Below are 21,088 nucleotides of genomic sequence, written 5' to 3' on the forward strand. Positions count from 1 at the left end.
CAGCGCGGAATTTTTGCCATCGCGATGCGGTCGTCGCCTCGCATGATTTCGGCTTCTGTTGTGAGGTACCGACGGAAGCGGGGATAAGTGTCCAGGTTAGAACTATCGATCGGCTACGGCTGGTATGTCCATGTTCATTTGAGAACGGTGCTGCTCTGAAATTAACAGGGGTCCGGATTTACGCGGCCGGGGTGTTTTATTAGCCTGTACATTTATTTTATTTTTTGTTTTCTATGTTAAAGTTCCGAATGTCGCGATATTAAACTATTCGCTGACAGGTGACGCTAATTGTCAATTTTCTTAAATACTAAAGAATAAAATGACATAAACTTACTAATATAATTTATTTTTTTACCTAAAATGACTCCATGTCTCTGTATAGTACATTACACTGTATGAAAATATAATAAGGTTAACATAATATTTGTCACAGTAATTCAGAAGGCAGCCAGCCCACTACTAATTAAAAATTCTTTCAGCCGCACCGAATCTTCAAAAGTTGATTGACTAATGGGCTATTTTTACTTTCGACCTTAAAGACATCTTTTTAATGCATGCGATAATCCAAGAACATCCTGTACCTTTTACTGGCGCTGTGCGAATTCACTCCTTTCTTCTAATTTCATTTTTAATATAAGAGGTCTGTCTAATCTTTACTAAATTTAGGCGGTAGGGCTTTTATCCAATCCGAGAGGCTTAGAAATTAAAAGCGCTTTAGCATAAAAGTACGTCATATTTCTTAGAAAAGCTTCTGTGAAATGTTTAAAAAGTATATAGTATGCGGGGGTAAAGGATTTATATAGGCATTGAAAAGAAAATATTCAATTTAAGTTCAGTCGAACACATTTTTTATTAATCTTGTCCCCTTTATAAGTTTTTTGTCTGCTACAAAAACGGAAAAAATATAATTTATCGAATAAGAGTTAATATTAAATTTTACATACTTAGAGTTAAGTCAGATTCGAAACGATCAGAGTGCTCAAGCCAAAACTTATTGAAAACTAAAGAATGCGAGTGAGGTTTATAGAACAAGTTAGGAACATGGGCATTCTATGCGTATCACGAGAAAAATCTTAGCAAAAGAAACTGTTTATAGGCTATAGGGTTCTTTACAAATGTTTACTAAATTTATGGTAAACTTGTAACACTCTGTAACCTGTTTAAAAATCAAATCCGACCGGCCGTAATGACCATACAACACTCTGACCGATCCAAAATAATTACGAGAAAAAAAAATGGTACACGTTGAACTACTTATCTTAATTTACGTCGAAGTTTATCCTTATCGTTATGTTTTTATAAAAATTTCTTCACAAAACTAAATATTAGGATTCTATACACAAAATACACAAAAATCAGTCTAGATATGTACATGTTTTTCCACTGATTATAAAATAGTCTTGGCCTTACCTATAAAATTTATGGAAAAAGGTGTGGGAAAAAGTCATAAACTGGTCGATCGCGACCTTGTACAATTTAAATTATTTTTCTTTCTTATCACACCTTTTTATTTGTTACTATCATTATTATTATTATTTAGGACAGGGTTTCTCACAAAGCATAAGTATCACAATATAATATTTGTGTTTGAACTAAAACTATTAATTTTTCAACGGTTGCCATCCTGCATGACCAGAAATAAACTCGAATTATTACATTATGATTGACTCAAAAATAAATACATCCATCCTCCATAGGGCCAGAAACAAATTAATTTCGCCAACCATAAACGTGTATGAATTATATATACTTTGTGCGAACCCCCTTTATTTATACAATAAGACAACTGCTAAACATTGACCCCACGCTACGCCATTATTTCATTTTGTTCGCCGATTAATTTATCCTTAGTAAAATCGTTGAGTTATCACTTATATAGAGCTAATAGAATATAGTACAGGGTAGGTTTCTTTATTCATTGTTTTTGGACCACTGTGTACAAAAAAAAATGGTAAAAGTGGGATTTAGAAGACGTTTTGGTAAATTACATTTGTAGGAATTATTGTTTAGATTCTAGAGAAAGAAATTTGGAACTTGTAAAGCCCACAACTTTTCTATTCGCCATTTATTCTTTACACAGAGTTGGGAAGTAAAGAAATAACCCTAGACAGTGTCACACGAGGTGTGATACCCCTTTCCGAAAAATTCATGGTAAATGGCGGCCGCGGCGGTACGTATCACGTTTTCCAACATTGCACAAATAATTCTTTTACTAACAACGATCCCACAATTTACTTTTTATTATAAAAAGCACCGTGCACTAGTATTATTCACCATTAAAAAGCTTTAAAAATAAGCCGTACAATATACAACACTATTAGCAAATCCCCTTTTTATACACTTTTTTTATAAATTATAACCGCAAAAATACCTATGCTACTCAAATAGGTAAACGTAACGACACGAAAAAAATCAACAAATCAACAAAATCACAACCGATCAACTGGAAAAATCAAACGTAAACGCTTAAACTCTACCCGCACGTACCGCCACTGTAATGAGTAATTAAATAATTAAACAAGATATATTTTACACATCAATAGTTTGTCATTAGGAAGCATGAGAAATGTTGGAAAACTTAAATTTTGATTGAAGCGCTTATGCAATAGCTTTCTTTCTGGACTGCTAATTTAATTTAGGGTTTGGAACATAAAGTCATCATCAGGGGGGAAAATAACAACTTAGATTTGTTATTAAGGAAGCTGTTACTACTTTTATCTGCCAGAACCAATACTTGAAATCCTACTGAAGTTTTTAAAATACTTAACAATGTAATTAAACGGAATGTTACAACATTTATTTTAGGGCCAGGAATTCGCTAGCAAAAAATCATCTTCAGGAGTGAAAACAAAAATGTCAACAAGTATCACTACTTGAAATATTATGCCATTTCAAATGCGCTTAGAGAATATAAAAAAGCCATAAAACTGCTTTTTTCAGACTGTACGTTAGCAGTATTAATTTAGGACCAGGGCTGGGATTCTAAAATCACGATTCGACACGATTACTCGATATGACTGATTCTAAATAAAATTTTCAGTCGTGGGTGTCTTGCGGATTGCCTATTTTTTAACGATTTGTCGACTACACGCTTGGGTATATCGTATACACCAGACGATATAGGTTCTTCCTTTTTTAATACGTACATAATGTAACAGCATCCTTTTTTAAACGAATTTGTTTTATTTATTGCTTACCAATAGTCATACCAGGCATTTTTAGTTATTATATATTATCTATGGTACCAGGTTTTCAAGTCGTATATCAAAAAGGTTTCTTAAACACAACAACTAATAGATTTAATTCGACCCTATTTTCCACAACCTTCTGTTAATAATAGAGGCAGAGGAAATAGAGTTACCATTGAATGGGCCGTTTTAGTACATATATCAAGATTTCATGCCACATATTGTTACCAAAGAAGCATTGGACAAGATTTTAAATTAGCGAAACTACTACAAGTCATTGGATCTATAAAATTACTGAAATTATCGACAATCACCTTGCTGACCGATTCATTAATTTTTCAAATATATAAATTCTTAGTGTTTACCAATAGAAAAGACAATTGACGTTTCCATCTGTCAAATACAGTGTCTATGTCTATAACGTACATGGGATGTAACGTACTTCCGGTTACTACGTACTTATAATTCGGAACCCGCCCAAAATTGTCTTGTCATTTTACTGGATATAACGTACTAACTAAAATTTTAACTCCGGCTATAACGTTCAATATTTTTCCCCGATTGACAGTAATTTTCCGGTTGTAACGTACAAAGGTACGTTATAAGCAGAGTAATTTTCCACCTCTGTCGGGGATTTCCATTAATCGATACTGAGAAGTTTCTCTGTCGTCGCGCGTTGGCGCCGAGGCCGCCGGGGATTTCCAGTTCTCGACTCTGAGAATTTTTATAGAACATGCAAAATGAGATGACCGGTAGTTTTAGATTGGACATTGCGTGTTATTGTGCGAGTTTTAGTAGTTTTTTTGGTAAAATGAGGAGCAGAGCTATAAATTTGAAAGAAAAAATAAACATCATTAAAAGTATTGAAAGTGGCATTAACAAATCGGAAATTGCGAGAAGGAAAAATATGGCAAAAACAACAGTTTTTACAATTTGGAACAATCGTGAAAAAATCAAGCGAGCAAGTGAAAATAAATCGCAAAAAATTAGGAATCCCGTACGCCCAGATGTGGATCACGCTCTTATTCGATGGTTTGAGGTGAGAAAAACAGAAAATATTCCTATAAGTGGACCACTTTTAAAAGCAAAAGCGGAAGATTTATCTAAAGGATTACACGGTGGAGATTTTAAGTGCTCTACGGGTTGGCTCGAGCGTTTTAAAGTTCGTCACAACATCAATTTCGGCAAAGTGTCCGGTGAAGCAGGAGATGTTAGCAGGGAAGCTGTGGTGAACTGGTTAACCGAGAAATGGCCAGGTATTGCATAAAATTACAACTGGGAAGATATTTTTAATGGGGATGAGACCGGACTGTGGTTTATTTGAGAGTGGGATAAAAAACTAAGACGCCAAAAAATAAAAACATTGCTTCTAGTGGACAATTGTGCAGCTTATCCAAAGAATGTAGATCTGACAAATATCAGATTAGAATTTTTGCCTCCCAATTGCGCTTCTGTCATACAACCAATGGATCAAGGCATAATAAAATGCCTGAAAACCTATTGCCGTAGATATTTTATGTATCGCCTAATTCAAACATTGGATAGTGAGGAAACGTTCAATCTAACAATTATAGACTCGATAAAAATAATTGTGAAATCTTGGAATGAGGTTTCACAAAAAAGGATTCAAAACTGCTTTCGACATGCTGGTCTAGTGAAATCGATCAAGGAGTTTGATTCAGATGATGACTGGGATATTCCGCTAAGTTATTGGTTGCAAAATCACTGCCAAGACGTAACTACTGTAGAAAAATATCTTCCTGAACTAGATAATTTTACGACCAACGACGATAATTATTGTGAAGCACTTTGTGCAATTAAAACTGTTACGAATTTCTTACAATATACTGATTACGGATCTGATGATACAATTTTACAAGACTCGTTAAAAGTTGAGAAGCACATCGAGAATTTCAAATTGTGTAAAAAAAATCAGCAAACAAAAATAACACGTTATTTTTTTGAAAAATCGTAACTAATAAATAGTACAGATTTATTTTGATTACATAGGTATATGTATCCTATTTCAATGTTATATGTTACATATTAATATTACATCTTTTTTCGTTTTAATACTTAGAATGTATTTTTTGTTAATTTAGTCCTTTAATTAAAACAAATAAATCTTTACATATTTATTTTTATGGCCTTCTTTTATAGCGTACCTCCGGTTATAAAGTACTAATTTTATTCACCCTAGAGGGTACGTTATAACCGGAGTTCACTGTATTAGGGAAAATAACAACTATATAGCAAGAAACCTAAATCAAATCGAATAAAACGAGTTTAACCGACGATTGAAATTTAAAATCACCCTTCTCGTCACGACTGAGTCGTGATCGTATCGAGATCGAGCCGTGATTTTAGAGTCCCAGCCCATACTAGTAGTAGTACTAGTAAAGACTGGATGCTTTACTTGAATTGCTCTTAAAATAATTGAAATCTTTTAAAAACTAAATAGTTTCTATTGGACTGTATGTTAATAACGTAGAATATTTGGGGCCAGGGTTTCGACACCATAATATTATCAGGATTTCAAGTGGATTTATTACAAGCAGAGGGTGTAATTTGATACTTAGTAATCTAAAAGCCATTTAGTTGCTTCAGAACTATTTCAAATAATTTATAAAAAAAAAGCAAATTTTAACTCCTCTAGGATGAACTTCAATTTTAGGTTAAAGTTCTAACCGTTATTCAAAATAATTATTCGCAATTGACAAAACTCAACTTTTCCAACTTTGACACAGCAGACACGCGCATTATTGTATGTAGACCAACTCTGACTACTGGTGCAGGAAATGACCCAAATTTCACTTTAAACCCAGATTAAAACATTTAAATTCCCCTATACACAAGTTGGACTAAATACAATTAATTTAAAAAAAAAAGTAAATAGAAGGGCCCTACGAGGAACATAAACCGTAACTTTGAACATTATTAACATTAAAATTCAACATTCACGATTTCTAAACAAAAGCCGCATTCAATTTACCATTTTTTTGCAAGAATTTAATACATGGTAATATGTTAATCAGTGTGCAAATGTGATTATTCTGAGTAAATGTTCTAGGATTATTAAAGAGTATAAATGTGAACAAATGAGTTATTAAATAGATTTTGTTGGCATTTTTTCGTTTAAATAAGCGCGCGCACACTCACTATACAACCAGGCTTACTAATAGGAGTGAAGCGTTAAGAAAATTAAAAACGATTTCTTTTTAGGTAGTCTATGGTATTGTTTATAATTTGATATTCTACACATTTTGCAGGGGATTTGTAGTCATTTTAATGTCACCCAAGAGAAAAAAGTTGTTGTTTCAAAGAGTAGTGGACATTGAGTATATCGGGTGGTCCACGATAAAAACAACATTATAACTTTTTTCCTTTTTAAGCGAAATAAGTGAAATTTCCTATGACGGTATGTTACATAAATGTGCATTCTTTGATGTATTCAATGGTTCCTTATGCCTTCCGGATTAACAAGAAATTGTCTTATTTTTTTAGTTATAAATAGGGCAATAAATATTATACCTAATGTCAACTTAAACATTTCCACAGAAAATTATATTTAGAGAACTAAATGGTCACTTTTTGACATTAGTTAAAAGACAAATATAGTTTCTTTTCTATTTTGAAATAGAATGCTATGAATACGTCAAAAAATATAAAATTGCGATTTTCGGTTTATAAGCTAAAATTAATACCTTAATATCTGTCATGCCAAAAGGTCGTATTAAATAGATTGGTGATAGAATCGCTGTAAGCTATTTTTAGACGTATCAACATTTATCGTCAAGTGAAACTTGCATCCAAAATATCCAGCCTTCTGGCATGTCAAAATTATACTAGCCGTATATTGTCGACGCGAGTGACAATGTGCATATTGTCGTATATAACCTCAAATTTTCCGTTGTTTATTTAGTGTTCTTTGAAAGCAGACGTGCTAAAGTTGTTGAAAATAGTGTTACTTATTAAAGTTATTAAAATATGTCCACAAAATTCAATACGATATTTAAAATGTTTAATTAATTGAAGAACCAATAACGAACGGTTTTCAGAAAGTGTCTCGCTAGAGAAAAATCACAAGGAAAACAATCGAACAGAAAAAAATTTGGTTCTTACTTCAGGTAATAATTTTTATACTTAATAACTAATTATTTTAGGACAATAATTTTTTCGTCTTTTTAAAAAATTACTAGTATTCTACAAAATAATTTTATATTGCAGAAAATATGTCGAACTAGTTGTGCGAAGCAGCGCTAAGTTTAAAAAAATAAATATATATGCAGGGTTTTTCCGGTTCGGTGCCAATATTTTAAGAGCGTATTGTTGGAGTGAAAATAAAACTTTTTTCTATAAACATGTGTCATAAAATGCCCCTCCTCAAAGCTACAGTCCGGTCAAATTACTTGAAGAAAAGTGACTATTTTGAATTTTTGGATATCGAATCTGCAGAGGGTTTAGAAAACCCTATAGACGATCTAAACGCTCAACTTGATGATGTACAGATTGAAGTAGCAGAAGATCAAGATGATCCCATGAATAATACAGACTTTTAATCTGATGGTGTGCACACTGAAGAAAATGAATATGATGAAAGTGAATAAGAGAAAAACAATGATGAACTAAATGAAAAACACAAAAAATCTTAGTATTTGGAAAAAGACGATTCGAAAAACCAAACGTCACTTGGTGAAAAGTATACGTCGACGTCAAGCTGAAAAAAGTCTAAAGGAAAGGTGCAGCTGCATTTTAAAACACAACGACAGCATAATGACTTGGCTAGAAATACTATTTGTTCAAATTTCTAAGAGTTTAGGAAAATACGACTTTATAAACAAAACAGTAAGAAAAAAGCAGCTCTTTCCTCAAAAACAGAACGTTCTTCAATACACAATTCCATTGAGATCAGATAATGAGCATGTCTGCAAAATAATGTATTTGAATAGGGGAGACTAGCCCAAGACGGGACAGTGATTATTTTAGAAGCTGTTTATACCAGGTAGCGACATAATTAACCACTGGAGCATTAAAAGTTCTCGATCCCGTGCACTACATATTAATGACACGCCGCTAGTGCGCTTATAGCGTGGGCCAGGACAGGTTTGTTCGGATTGGTAAAATTGTGAAGACAAACGAAAAATATCTTGGGAGGTTTAGAAAGGTTTTTACTGATGAGCAAGAAAACGAAGTTATGGAATATACTATTGAAATGGAAAAGCGATTTTTCGGAATAAGCTATAAAGAATTTCGTCAGTTGTCAGAGCCAATGGGTTTAACCAGACTGCAGATCAAATTTTTAATAATCTTGACAAAATCTATAAAAAGATTAACTCACCCCAGACAGAATGTGGAACATTGATGAGACCGGTGTAACCAACGTCCAAAAATTATCTTGCTCTGAGAGAGAAGTTAATGTAAGTATAGTTGCTTCTGTGGCTGCAAGTGGCTATTTTCTTGCACCAGCTTTTAAAACCGGAGCTGATGCGATAATGCGCCTAACGGTAGCCACAGGAGAAAGGATGGATGAACCGTCACGTATTTTTGCAGTTTATAAAATATTTTGTAGAACAAACCCGACCATCGAAGGAGCGCCCGATTCTTGTGATTTTATATGGACATTGTTCGCATACAAAAAGTTTGAACGTTCAATTTCTGTCAAAAGAACGGTGGCTTTATTATGCCTACCACCGCACTCTACACATAAGATGCACCCATTAGACGTTTCTTATCATTGTTTGAATCATTATTCATGAGTCAGTACGATTTGTATCTTAGAAGCGTCTAAGAGAGCATCATGTGGTATTTGGCCGTTTAATAAAGATGTTTTTTAAGATTGAGAATTTATTCCCTCTTAAACTACGTGCTGCCAATGCAGACAGCAAATGACACTTAGGAACAAGTAAATAAATTACCGACAACGCCTCAAACCAAAGTCGGTGATCAGGGTAAAACATGAAGTGCAAACAGAGATCTCTCTATCATAATCTAACTCCTTCAACGTCAAAACAATCAGCTTCTATATTGGTGGCTTCAATGATTCGGAAGATGAGCAATCGATATCAACACTTGTAACGAAGTGGAAAACTAAATCAGCTTTTATCGTCCGAGGTAAAAAAAAGTAATCGACTTGAGTCATAAGAGAAAGGTTAAGAGACATCGTGGACCACACATTTTTTTAAAGTCTGCCAAAGGGGCTCTAACTATTGAATATAATAATAACCAAAGCGCTTGGAAGCCGCATATTAAAAGTGGTTATCCAATTCGAGGTTGGCTAAGTACAACCCTGCCGTTTGACACATGTCAGAAATAAACGTCATGTGAAGCGTTTTTTTTTAATTGAAGGTTTGCCATTTATAAATATGGATCGTTTAACAGTCGAACAACGTATTAAAATTATTAAATTGTTCTATAAAAATGGTTATTCTCCTGTGTCAACGTTTAGAGCTTTACGAGCTGATTATGGTCGACATAATCGTCCTACAGAGCAAACAATTTCGAACACAGTAAGTAAATTTGAAGAGACTGGATCGGTTACTGATATTGTAAGGCACGTGCATCGCCGTAACGTTCGTTCAGCTGAAAATATCGCTGCTGTGGCTCAAAGTGTGGAGGAAGACCCAAATTTGTCAATTCCTCGGCGTGCTCAAAATTTGGGTTTGTCTTACGGCTCACTGTGGCGAGTTTTGCATTTGGATTTACAGCTCCATCCGTACAAAGTCCAACTCATTCAAGAACTTAAGCCTACAGACCATGGACAACGCAGAACATTCGCAAATTGGGTGCTTGAACAACAAGCTGCTGATTATTTCAGCACTGCATATTTTCTTCAGTGATGAGGCTCATTTTACGCTGTGTGGCTACGTAAATAAGCAGAATTGCCGCATATGGGGTTCTGAAAATCCTCAGGTGATCGTAGAAAAGCCTTTGCATCCCGAAAAAGTGACTGTTTGGTGTGCATTATGGTCTGGTGGTGTCATTGGTCGGTATTTTTTTGAAAACAATCGTGGGAGAGGCTTAACAGTAAACTCTGAGTGGTATGAAAGCATGTTGACCAATTATTTTTGGAGAGAAATCGAAGAAGAAGAAGAAGATCTGGAAGACATGTGGTTCCAACAGGACAGGGTCACAAGTCACACAACACAGGCCAACCGAGCTCTTTTGCAAGAGAAATTTCCAGGACGTTTAATTTCAAGATTAGGTGATATCTATTGGCCCCCAAGATCCTGTGATCTCACACCTTTGGATTTTTTTTTGTGGGGCTATGTGAAAGATCGTGCCTACGCCAATAACCCTCAAACTCTTCAACAACTTAAAGCCAACATTCGTGAAGTTCTAGCCGAGATAACACCTGAAATGTGCCGAAAAGTGATTGAAAATTTTCTTTAAAGGATTGAAGTTTGTCAGACGTCCCGCGGTGGACATTTAAATGATATTGTGTTTCACATATAATGGAATGATTCAATCTTTAAAACAAATTAAAAATTTCGTCTCCATGTGAATATCTTGTGTGTTTTATTTAACTTTACTTTCCCAAGCATAAAATGGATAACCCTGTATAATCGGGAATAATTCGATCACTGCCACTGAAGATGATAGTTGCATTGTATATCGAGAGAGGTATGCAGAAACTTCTATTTCTTTTAAAAAATTTGCCTAGTTCTTAATTAACATGTAGTTTCATTTTATAAAAATAAAATTTGTTAAATGCATATAGATTTTAAAAGATTTTTGCTTTTAAAAAAAACTGTCCTATCCCCTACCAGATAACCACGATTTTTATAAAAATCTTCCTGTTAGTCTAAATGAAAGTGAAAACATCAATATAGAAGACGAAGATTAGTTTGCAAGCAATGAGAAAGAAGATTTTGCCAAAGCGATGGAAACAGAAATGTTGGTGTCGATTATTGTTGTAACAACTTATAAAACAATGTTAGTTTTTATAGCGATTTTTTTTAAATAAACTTGTTTTTACTTTTGCGCATAGGCATTTTATTTTTCTATAATGCGCTAATAATTAACGAACCAGAAAGTCGTATAAACAAATTTACATTTTTACGGCCTGTTTTGACCAAATTCGTCAGATAAATAGTAGTATCTAAAACACATATCTACTAAAATTTGTTCTTAATGATAATTAATATGTAAAAAATTTTAAGTCTATTTTTAAAACGATTCTAATTAACGTAACACGATCAAGTTTGTATTTCCATAGTTTATTTAATGACAGTTCTACATTTATTCATGGCACTTTATTTCACTATCGAAAAAAAAAACATTTTTCTTGACGTTATGCGTCAAAGTGACATGTGGGGTAGTGTAGTTTTGAGAACACCATTTTCTATCGAAATATGTAAAAAAATACAGGGTATCCGGAAGTACTAAAAACTACCTAAATATGTAAACAAAATTAGCATTTACATAACATACCTACATTCATTTGTTTCGCTAAAAAACTGAAGTAATCCAGTGTTGCCTATATCTTGGGTCGCCCAGTGGCATATTTGTAAACAGGATACCCGTTATCCCTTCCCAAAACTTCGGTAATGTCCGAAATGCGCTTGTAAGTAAAAGACGCTTCGGCCGAATACAAATTTAAAGATAAAATGTATCTTATTCTTTTATTATTCTTAAAATTGTACACCATTGCAAACATTCAAAATTCATTCGAACAAAAAATTTATTATGTAGTAGAATGTCTAGTCAGATGCGTAAAGCCGACTCGTCTGATATATATAAATTTTGTTCCGTCTACATTTTATAGCGGACGCTTTAGCTGTATACAGATATGCCACCCGGTGTTTAACAGTGTGTGTCAATGGTAATACAGAATCGACAAAATCTCTGGGGTAAATAAATGACTACAAATCCACTCCACTCCTCCGCACACAATTGATCAAAAAATAAAATAATTATAAACCGTTCCTCGAAAACTATACAACAGTCCACTCTAGCACTTTTTAAAAGTCCCCCAATATAATCAATCAGTCCGAAGAAAAGCAATTACTCTAAATCGTTCAAACGAAGGCGGCGCGCCACTGTTGTCGTGGCCGTCCGCCGTTGCCGTCCGGACTGCCGCCGCCGTCGGGGCGGCGTTCTCATTTCTTCATGCGCCACGCGGGCGGATCCTTGCTCGAGCTGCCCCTTCTCGGAGCGCCGCCCCCGCCGCCCGCCCCTTGTTGCTGCTGTTGGACGGCGCCGCCCGCGTTGGCCAGGAGCGCGCTCGATGGTGGCGCCATCGCCACTTCGCTGGCGCTTCCAAAATTGAAACAAAAGACGCGAGCGGTAGAACATTGGGCGGTTGCGTGGTGGTGGTGGTTGGTGATAATGGGTCGTGGAGAGTGGTGGTGGTAGTGGTGATGATAAATATGGAAGAAGAAAGAAAAGCGAGTGGATGCTCGGGGTTAATTATCTGTGGTTCTGTTTTTAAACGGGGAAGTTTAACACATTATTTGTCATAAGGTAAATTTTTCCAAGATAGCCACTAAAAAGTGAGTTTTAGAATTCTGTGTTCCTTTGGTTTTCAGATAACAGTTTGAGTGACGAAAAATAATGTCTCAAGGTAGTTTTGCGAAATATTTATTATTTTATATTATACATTAGCTATGAATTTGAAGAATTATGAATTTATAGCTTATTGATGCTTTTGTCGGATATAGGTCACAAAACTCCTCTAGATCAATTACCTATATATTTTTTTGACGTTTCGATCTCTATGAGATGATCTTCAGAACTCGTTTAGATATGTAAAAAACAAATAAAATCATTGAACCAATTAGCCATAACCAAAAGTTTATAAGTAAAATAAAAATTATAACCTATTTTTAAATTATAACCATAAGTTTAAAATTAATTATTTTTTCAAATAATTAATTTTATTCAATATCATTTTAATTGTATAAAACTGGTTCAATGATTATTTGTTTTTTAGTTTTAAGGATGATCTCATCCTCAGGACTTTAAAAAACCCACCTATCTCCAATAGAAGCAAAAATTAAGCAAGCTTATAAGCTGAGGTCACGAAAAATAATTTACATAGAAAGAAAAAAGTTTTCATTTTGACAATATCTTGGTTACTACGTGACGAAGTGAGTAATCTTACTTTCTACTCGTTCTTAAGTGTTTAGCACATCAAGTGCATCATACACTTTCCAAATTCAGTAGTTCTTTTATCATAAAAATAAATTTTACAATGCATAACTAATGCAAATTTTTACATGTTCTCAGATCTTTACTGAATAAAATAAAAAAAGACATTGTTTAGATATTCATGATGAACATTTAAGTGAAAGAAAATGTTTTCTAAGTATAAATAAGCAAATACGGCAAGGGTTTGTTTATTTAGATTCGACCGCTCGGATCCCCGTACCTGCCGTGGTCTAGACGAATGCGAGTCAGTTAATTCCAAGATTCTGCACAAAATCTAAATATTTGGATCCAGTTTCAAATTTTTTCTGCATATAATTTTTTGTGCAAAGTAAGAAAATTTTACATTTCACTTCGTTCTCATTTACATGCTGATAACAATGATACTCTCTCTTCGATTGTCGTAATTTGTTTTTCATGAATAATAATGGATTCGTATTGTTTGGCCCCTGGCATCACTCGACTATCATCCGTAAGAAAAGTCTTTGACAAGTGCCAATCACATAAGCAATCATGGGTCTCCCTTTTTTCTACTGAGATGCTTTCTTTGAGCTATAGTTTTTTTGCTGAACTCACCACTGGTCGAGTAATTCCGATTTTTTTTGCAATCATCCTTATACTCCATTCTACAGGTGAAGTTATTAAAAGAAAAAGCTTTTCTGCGCAAGTAGACGCCTTTTGTCAGAGCATTTTGTGCCTCATTTTGTTACATAATTTGAATTAGACCTTTCATTAATTAACGTTTGAGGGAAGTTTTTTTCTGTTTCTGATAAGTTCAAATCTGAAGTGTTAGGTGACATGAGAATCTCCGCTATTTTTTCTGCTATTTTTCTTCTTTTTTATAATATTATTCATACTTTCACACATATTATCTTCGTCTTTATCCGCTATCTTCGATAATTTTATGTCCGTCTTCTTCAATATTATCAAGTTTCCTTTGTTATTTGACTTTGAGGTTACATTTATCGAAATCAATTTTATTTGTTTTGCTATATAGCAAAACAAATAAATGCATGCTATGCATTCGAGATTTACGGCAAATATGCAGTCCGATCAAACAACTTAATTTAGCCTCACATACACTTTTTAGTAACGTTACGTTTTCCAAGTCATTAAAAAAGATTCGATTGAGAACCTCGAGCAAAGACATATTCTGCGAATTCGAGCGCTCAAATGTCAACAAGCAAACGCTCGGCATATTTGCCTATTTAGACATAGCAAAAACTTTATTTCGCTGAAATGTTTATTACACACATGCTCAAAATCTAGGAATATTAAATTATTAATTTATTTTATTTATTAAAAGGTTTTAAATTTTTATATTAATTATGTTGTGTAACCATTATAAGTAGAAATACCCCAATAACAAATTAATTGTGACGTGATATCAAAATATTGATTTTCGTGAGCAAAAATTAAATTTATTTACAATATAATATGCAAAAGAATATTATAATCAACATTTTACAAAAAAAAAATTAATATGGAATGCGACATTTATTGTGGCTCTACAACGTCCATATCTTCTTGGGAAGTTACTATCCAACATTGTTGTAGAGCTTGAAACTGCTGATCTCGGTTTTGAAACTTATTCTGTCCCTGAAGAACTCTATGTGCTATGCGCTACATAATTGAGCTGGCTAGTTTACAATAAGAATGTTCTGCTCTTCCGAAAAATTTCGTGTGACTCTCGCTGTGTGTGGAATGGCATTATCATGCAATAAAATACAATTTGCACCAATATTTTGGAACAGCAATAGGTTCTAGCGGTCTACTGATAAGAAACGATCCAAAAGGCCGTTCTCAGTTCGACTCCCAACAAGAGAAATTTCTACCCATACACTAATTGTGCCTCCTCTATAACTGTGAATCTCCTATGTATGATAGATTCGATTTCTTGTATTTATTCATACACGTACACTACCGCTCAAAAGTATTTGCCCACCATGTATTCTTTTTAATATTTTAAATTAGATACAATAATCTGATCTTTATACCTATATTTAGATTGTATCTCTTTTGTAAATTGCATATATGCTTAAACAGCATACCTATCAACTATGGTTCCTTGAAAAACACTGAGTATTTAAAAATAGTCTTGCAAATAACAAACAATGTAGTGAAAATACGCACTTCTTTTAAAAAACTAATCTGTTTACAACTCGTTTCCGATGAAATTTGAAACATTTAAAGGTGTTTAGTCTTCAAGAATTGATTTTGTGTAACATTGGTAAATAATTTCGCTTGCTTATTGACGATTGGTCACCGTTTCTTTGCTGGTTTTTCAACATTCTTTAAAATGGCTAAAACAAAAGAGTTATCGGTAGAAACAAAAGGTATTATCATTGGACTTCATAAGACTGAAATTTCGATGGATTTGGGAATTCCAAGGCAGACTGTCGATTGGACATCGAACTGGAAATTTACCAGAGAAGGGACTATTAGCAACAAACCTCGATCGAGAAGGCCAAAGGCAACAAGTTTAAAGGAGGATTTAAATATTATAATGACAAGCAAACGCAATAGACGCCTTACCGCCCCTGAAATCGCAGCAAAAATCAACAAGAAGCGTAAAAAAACCGTCAGTGTTTCGACAGTAAAACGGCGACTTTATAATGCTGCTCTTAAAGGACGTTTAGCTGTATCAAAACCGCTACTGAAGGATGTTAATAAGAAGAAAAGACTTGAGTGGACCTGATCACACAAAGAATGGACCATTGATGACTGGAAGAAAGTTCTCTGGAGTGACGGGTCGAAATTCGAGGTTTTTGGTACGAAGAGGCGAGTTTTTGTTCGCCGTTATGCCAATGAAAGGGTCGCTGAGAACTGTACGGTGGCCTCAGTTAAACACGGTGGTGGTTCGGTGATGGTGTGGGGTTGTTTCGGAGGATCTGCAGTGAGCGATCTAATTAGAATAGAGGGAATTCTTCGAAAAGAGGGTTACAAAACAATTTTAAGTGACAATGTACTTCCTTCTAGTACTCGAATAATTGGGGAAAACTTCATCTTTCAACATGACAATGACCCCAAGCACACGTCGAAATTGTGCAAGCAATATTTAGGTCAATTACAAAGGCAACATCTTCTGAAAATTATGGTATGGCCCCCACAATCACCGGACCTCAATCCTATCGAATTACTGTGGGATGAACTGGATAGACCAATGCGAAAATAAAGCCCCACATCAAAAGAAGACTTGTGGAGGGTCCTTCAAGAAGAGTGGCACAAGATACCTCAGGAAACTTTGGACAAATTAATTAGAAGACTAGCGAAACTCTGTGAAGCTGTTATTAAAAATCGACGCTGACATGTAGATGAATCCAAAATTTGATTTTTTTAAATTTAATTAATTGAAAAATTTATTGTTTATATTCATTTTGTTATAAATAAACCGTTCCATAAGAATAACTGATGGGTTTATTATTTTTAGTTTTAACTTTAAAACAGTTATATGTGGGCGAATACTTTTGAGAGGTAGTGTACTCTTCGAGAATCTAGATGCAAGTCAAAGTGAGATTCATCAGTAAATAAAACATTTTGCCATTGATTTTGCTCCCAAGTGACATGAGCCTAAGCTAGTCGACTGGCACAATTCCCTCAATTTAAGGGTTGGCATCTCCAAGAGATGATTAGTTATCATCTAGATTAGCTTCTTATATACTTTACTAGATTACCTTCTCTCAACCTTCTGTAGATTATATGTCTTAAAACAATCAGAGAGAGAACATTATAAGCTCCGCGCAGAAGACTTATTAATTTTGGTGCCGTTACTGTGTCATTTCTTCAAGGTTCTAACTGAACATATCGATCCATATGAGTAGGAATATTCACGCTTGGTCGAACCAAATGCCTTTCGCGAGATAAAAAAAGCTAACGGAGGTCTGAGTGGTCTATAGCACAGGCTACATCAGTTTAAAGCATTCCAGCCCTAAGCATCCCCACAGAAATAACGTTTAGGCATATTTAAACCATTTAAAAAACATCTTCACAGTACCAGACTTGACAAAGAACTAATAATATTGTACATTATCAATATAGTGTATTTTAGACATCTTTAAAAATACAGTTATTTTCTGAATAAAATATTTATTTAAATACATCAATATTGCTAGAACCGTGTTACACTGCTCACAGTTTAAGGGTAAGAAAGAAATAGTTATTAAACAATTAATAGCTAAAATTTTAAATATATTTAGATTTTTAGGCTGTGTCTATACATACATATGTATACATATCTGAACAATATTCTTTTTGAATCTTTAGCGTAAACAAATGAGAAATGAAACAAATAAAAATTTGCATGTGTTAGTTGTAAAATTAAATTTTGTCATAAATAAATCATTTAATTTACAAAGTCTATGCTTCTATACTTGACGCGCTAAACATTCAAGAACGTGTAGAATGTAAGATTATTGACTCTCGTCAAGTATTAACCAAGATATTGTCAAAATAAAAAAGTTTGTTCAAAGATTTAAATTCATTAACCCTCCGTTAGTAAGGTGGGGTATATCATACCCCAACCTACTTAATATCTCTATAAATTTGTCCGTTGCAAAATACGTAGCGCCATCTCGTAAAGACCTTTAAATATAATGTCAAGTGATAGAAAGCACGTGTTTTGGAGCGCGTCAGTCGCGTGTGACTTGTGACCTTTGATCGACGCAAGTAAAGTGATTTGGGGTATGCCATACCCCAGCTTACCATTCTCGTAATTTTTTTTTCTTTAATTCTTTTAGAGGTAAGTACGACATATTATATATAAATTATTATTATTATATAATAATAATTACGTATAATATTAATATGTTATAAACCTATAATAATAATTATTATTATTACTCTATTGATATTTTTTGTTTACCTTGAATTTCATTTGTAGATATTATGTCTGCTCGATGGTCATATGAAAAAGAGCAAGAAAAGTTGTTGAGGCTTTGGGAAATTTCGGATAATTCATCAGAGGTACCCGAAATACTTGACGAGGAGCCCATTGAATCCGGCTTTGAGGGCGAGTTTGACGACCACGTTAGCCAGCGTTCTGAGAAGTCTAATTCTGAGCAAGAAATATTGAAATATAAGATGACATTGTCGAGGAGTTTTCGCCTGAAGTAAAGTCAAGGTATTTATGGGGAGTTTACAAAAAAAACTAAATGGGTAGCTAATCCAGGAAATAAGGCTGTGCGTACACGTCAGGAAAATATTATTATCCATCTTCCGGGACCAGAAGGTGTTGCTAAAGAGGCCAAAACCCCTTTTGATTGTTGGAATACTTTTATAGACGAATTTATTATTGACTCTATAGTTGAATGTACTAATCGGTTAATTCAAACGAAATCTGAAAACTATAATGACAAATAGATCGTACAACAAACAACAGCTTTAGAAATGAAAGCCCTTATTGAACTACTATATATGTGTGGTCGTTTTAGGGCTAGTAGGTTAAATTTAGATGAGCTTTGGGCTAGCGATGGTATAGACATGTTTAGAGCAACGATGCCCCTAAAGCGTTTTAGGTTCCTACTAAGGTACCTGAGGTTCGACAATAAAGATTCTCGCGAGGAAAGACTTAAAATTGATAAACTAGCTCCAATTCGGGCAATATTTGATCGGTTTGTGGAAAACTCTCAAGCAGCTTATGTACCTTCGTAATATTTAACAATAGACGAAAAACTTGAGTCTTTCCGCGGTAGGTGCGGATTTCGGCAGTACATACCAAACAAGCCAGCTAAATATGGCCTCAATGTATTTGCACTTGTAGACTCAAAAACATTTTATGTACTAAACTTAGAAGCATATGGCAGCCCGAAGGTCCGTACGCCCTTAGCAACAAACCGGCTGACATAGTTCTGCGATTGGTAGAACCAATTAGGGGAACAAGGCGAAACATAACGTGTGATAATTGGTTTACAAGTTATGACTGAAGTTACTAAAAGAATATAAACTTACTTCAGTAGGGACGTTAAAAAAAGATAAAAGAGAAATTCCTGGCGAATTACTAACAACAAAGCGAGAAGAGAGAAGTTACTTTCAATCAGATGTAACATTGGTCTCTTATATTCAAAAAAAATAGAAATGTTCTCCTGTTATCAACTCTCCATCATGACAACACAATTGATCCCGATTCTAGGGACCAAAATAAACCAGAAATAATAATGTTCTACAACATGACAAAAGGAGGAGTAGATACGGTAGATCAATTGTCTGCCACTTATAGTGTATCAAGGAATAGCCGCAGGTGGCCACTAACTCTATTCTTTTCCTTACTAAACTCAGCTGCTATAAACGCTTTTGTAATTTTTAATTGCAATACGAATGAAAATCTAAAACGGCGCTTTTTTCTAAAAGATTTATCTTTGAGTTTAGTAAAACCGTTCCAAATAAGTAGACTGCAAAATCCGTGAATAATCCTAGCAGTGCGACATAAGATTTCCGATATACAGGGGGAAATTGTCCCAACAACAGTTGGAGAAGACACAAAAAGGCAAAGATTTTCCAGAAGGTGTTATATATGTCCAAAAAATAAAGATCGCAAACATGCGACAACTGCAGCTCTATAGATTAATAATATATTTTTAATACCTGGTTGCGTCTTGTTCGAGATTTTTGTAAAAATGTAGGTCTTTTGAAAATAAACGTTTAATTTTTTTTTGGTTGGTTATTTGTCCTGTGTTTTATTTTTATTTACTTTCAGACCAATACAAAAACATTATTTATTGATAATATTTCAAAAATGTTTAGTTTATATTCGAAACATGTTTGTTTTTTATTGGGGTATGCTATACCCCAGCTTACCAATCTTGTGACAATTACCAACCTTACCAACGGAGGGTTAAAACTAATAAAATGACGGATATTTCGCAAAACTACTTTGAGGCATTATTTTTCATCACTCAAACTATCATATGAAATAAAAAGATACATGGAATTCCAAAACTCACTTTTGAGTGGCCCACTTGGAAAAATTTAACTCTCACGTAAATTTTAATTTATATATTATAATTTCTGGATAAATAATCTGCAGAAAAGCAGATTTTTGGGAACTGTATTAACATTAGACTTATTAGGATAAAAAACAATAATCGAAATAACTTCCCAATAAGTTATTTTTCATTTATTAAGAATTTGATAATTGTATTAAACAATATTATGTACTAGTTTTAAGTTCAGATTATTGAGAAACGACTTCGAGAAAATTTGCACAATAAATTGCCCCTTAGGTCAGGAAATACGCCAAAAATACCCAACTTTATGATAAATTCTTCATTATCTAAAAATATTATAAAAAAACACCCTATATTAATGGTCACCTGTTAAACGATAAATTACCTTTTTCTTTAAGAAATTTGCAGTTCTTTGAAAAAAATACCCAATTTTACTAGAAATATTTAAGTGACATCTCCGCACCTGAATCTGCCTAAAAAATTCATACAAAAGTCCAATTACAAAGTACAATAAAATAACGGATGACTCAACAAAAATAAAAAATAGTTAACAATAAAGAGCCAGGCAGTATGCGTTAAACTAAGGATTTTACAATTGCTAAAAACTTATTGTATTTTGATTTTTTTCAATAAATGTCATTTTTGTATAATGTGGCGGAAGGCAAAATAGCATTCAATAAAAAAAATTAAGATATACTCAAAAACAAAAAATTTCGTAAAAAAAATGTTATTCCAAATTATGTTGAAAAAAGTTTGGAAACATTTTTAAAGTGTACAGGGTGGCCAAATAAGAATGCGAGGTACTGTATCTGG

The 21,088-nt window shown here is 33.9% G+C and overlaps 1 protein-coding gene across 3 annotated transcripts in view; it reads right to left on the reverse strand.

Moving 5' to 3' along the window:
• Positions 1 to 325: 325 nt before the first annotated feature.
• Positions 326 to 21,088, reverse strand: part of LOC126738007 (casein kinase I-like) — a 62,924-nt gene continuing 42,161 nt past the window's right edge. The window contains exons 9-10 of one of the 3 annotated variants that reach the window (XR_007661185.1): positions 582 to 695; positions 326 to 532 (exon numbers count right to left, since the gene is read on the reverse strand). Coding sequence is in view for 2 of the 3 variants with exons in the window: in XM_050443160.1 (XP_050299117.1) it covers positions 12,287 to 12,443 (157 nt within the window). In the remaining variant the exon portion in view is untranslated. Of the gene's footprint in view, positions 696 to 825; positions 12,444 to 21,088 lie in introns of those variants that run through there. The other 2 variants (XM_050443161.1, XM_050443160.1) reach the window with 2 other exon arrangements.

The sequence above is a fragment of the Anthonomus grandis genome, chromosome 6, assembly GCF_022605725.1.
Source record: "Anthonomus grandis grandis chromosome 6, icAntGran1.3, whole genome shotgun sequence".
Classification (NCBI taxonomy): Eukaryota; Metazoa; Arthropoda; class Insecta; order Coleoptera; family Curculionidae; genus Anthonomus; species Anthonomus grandis.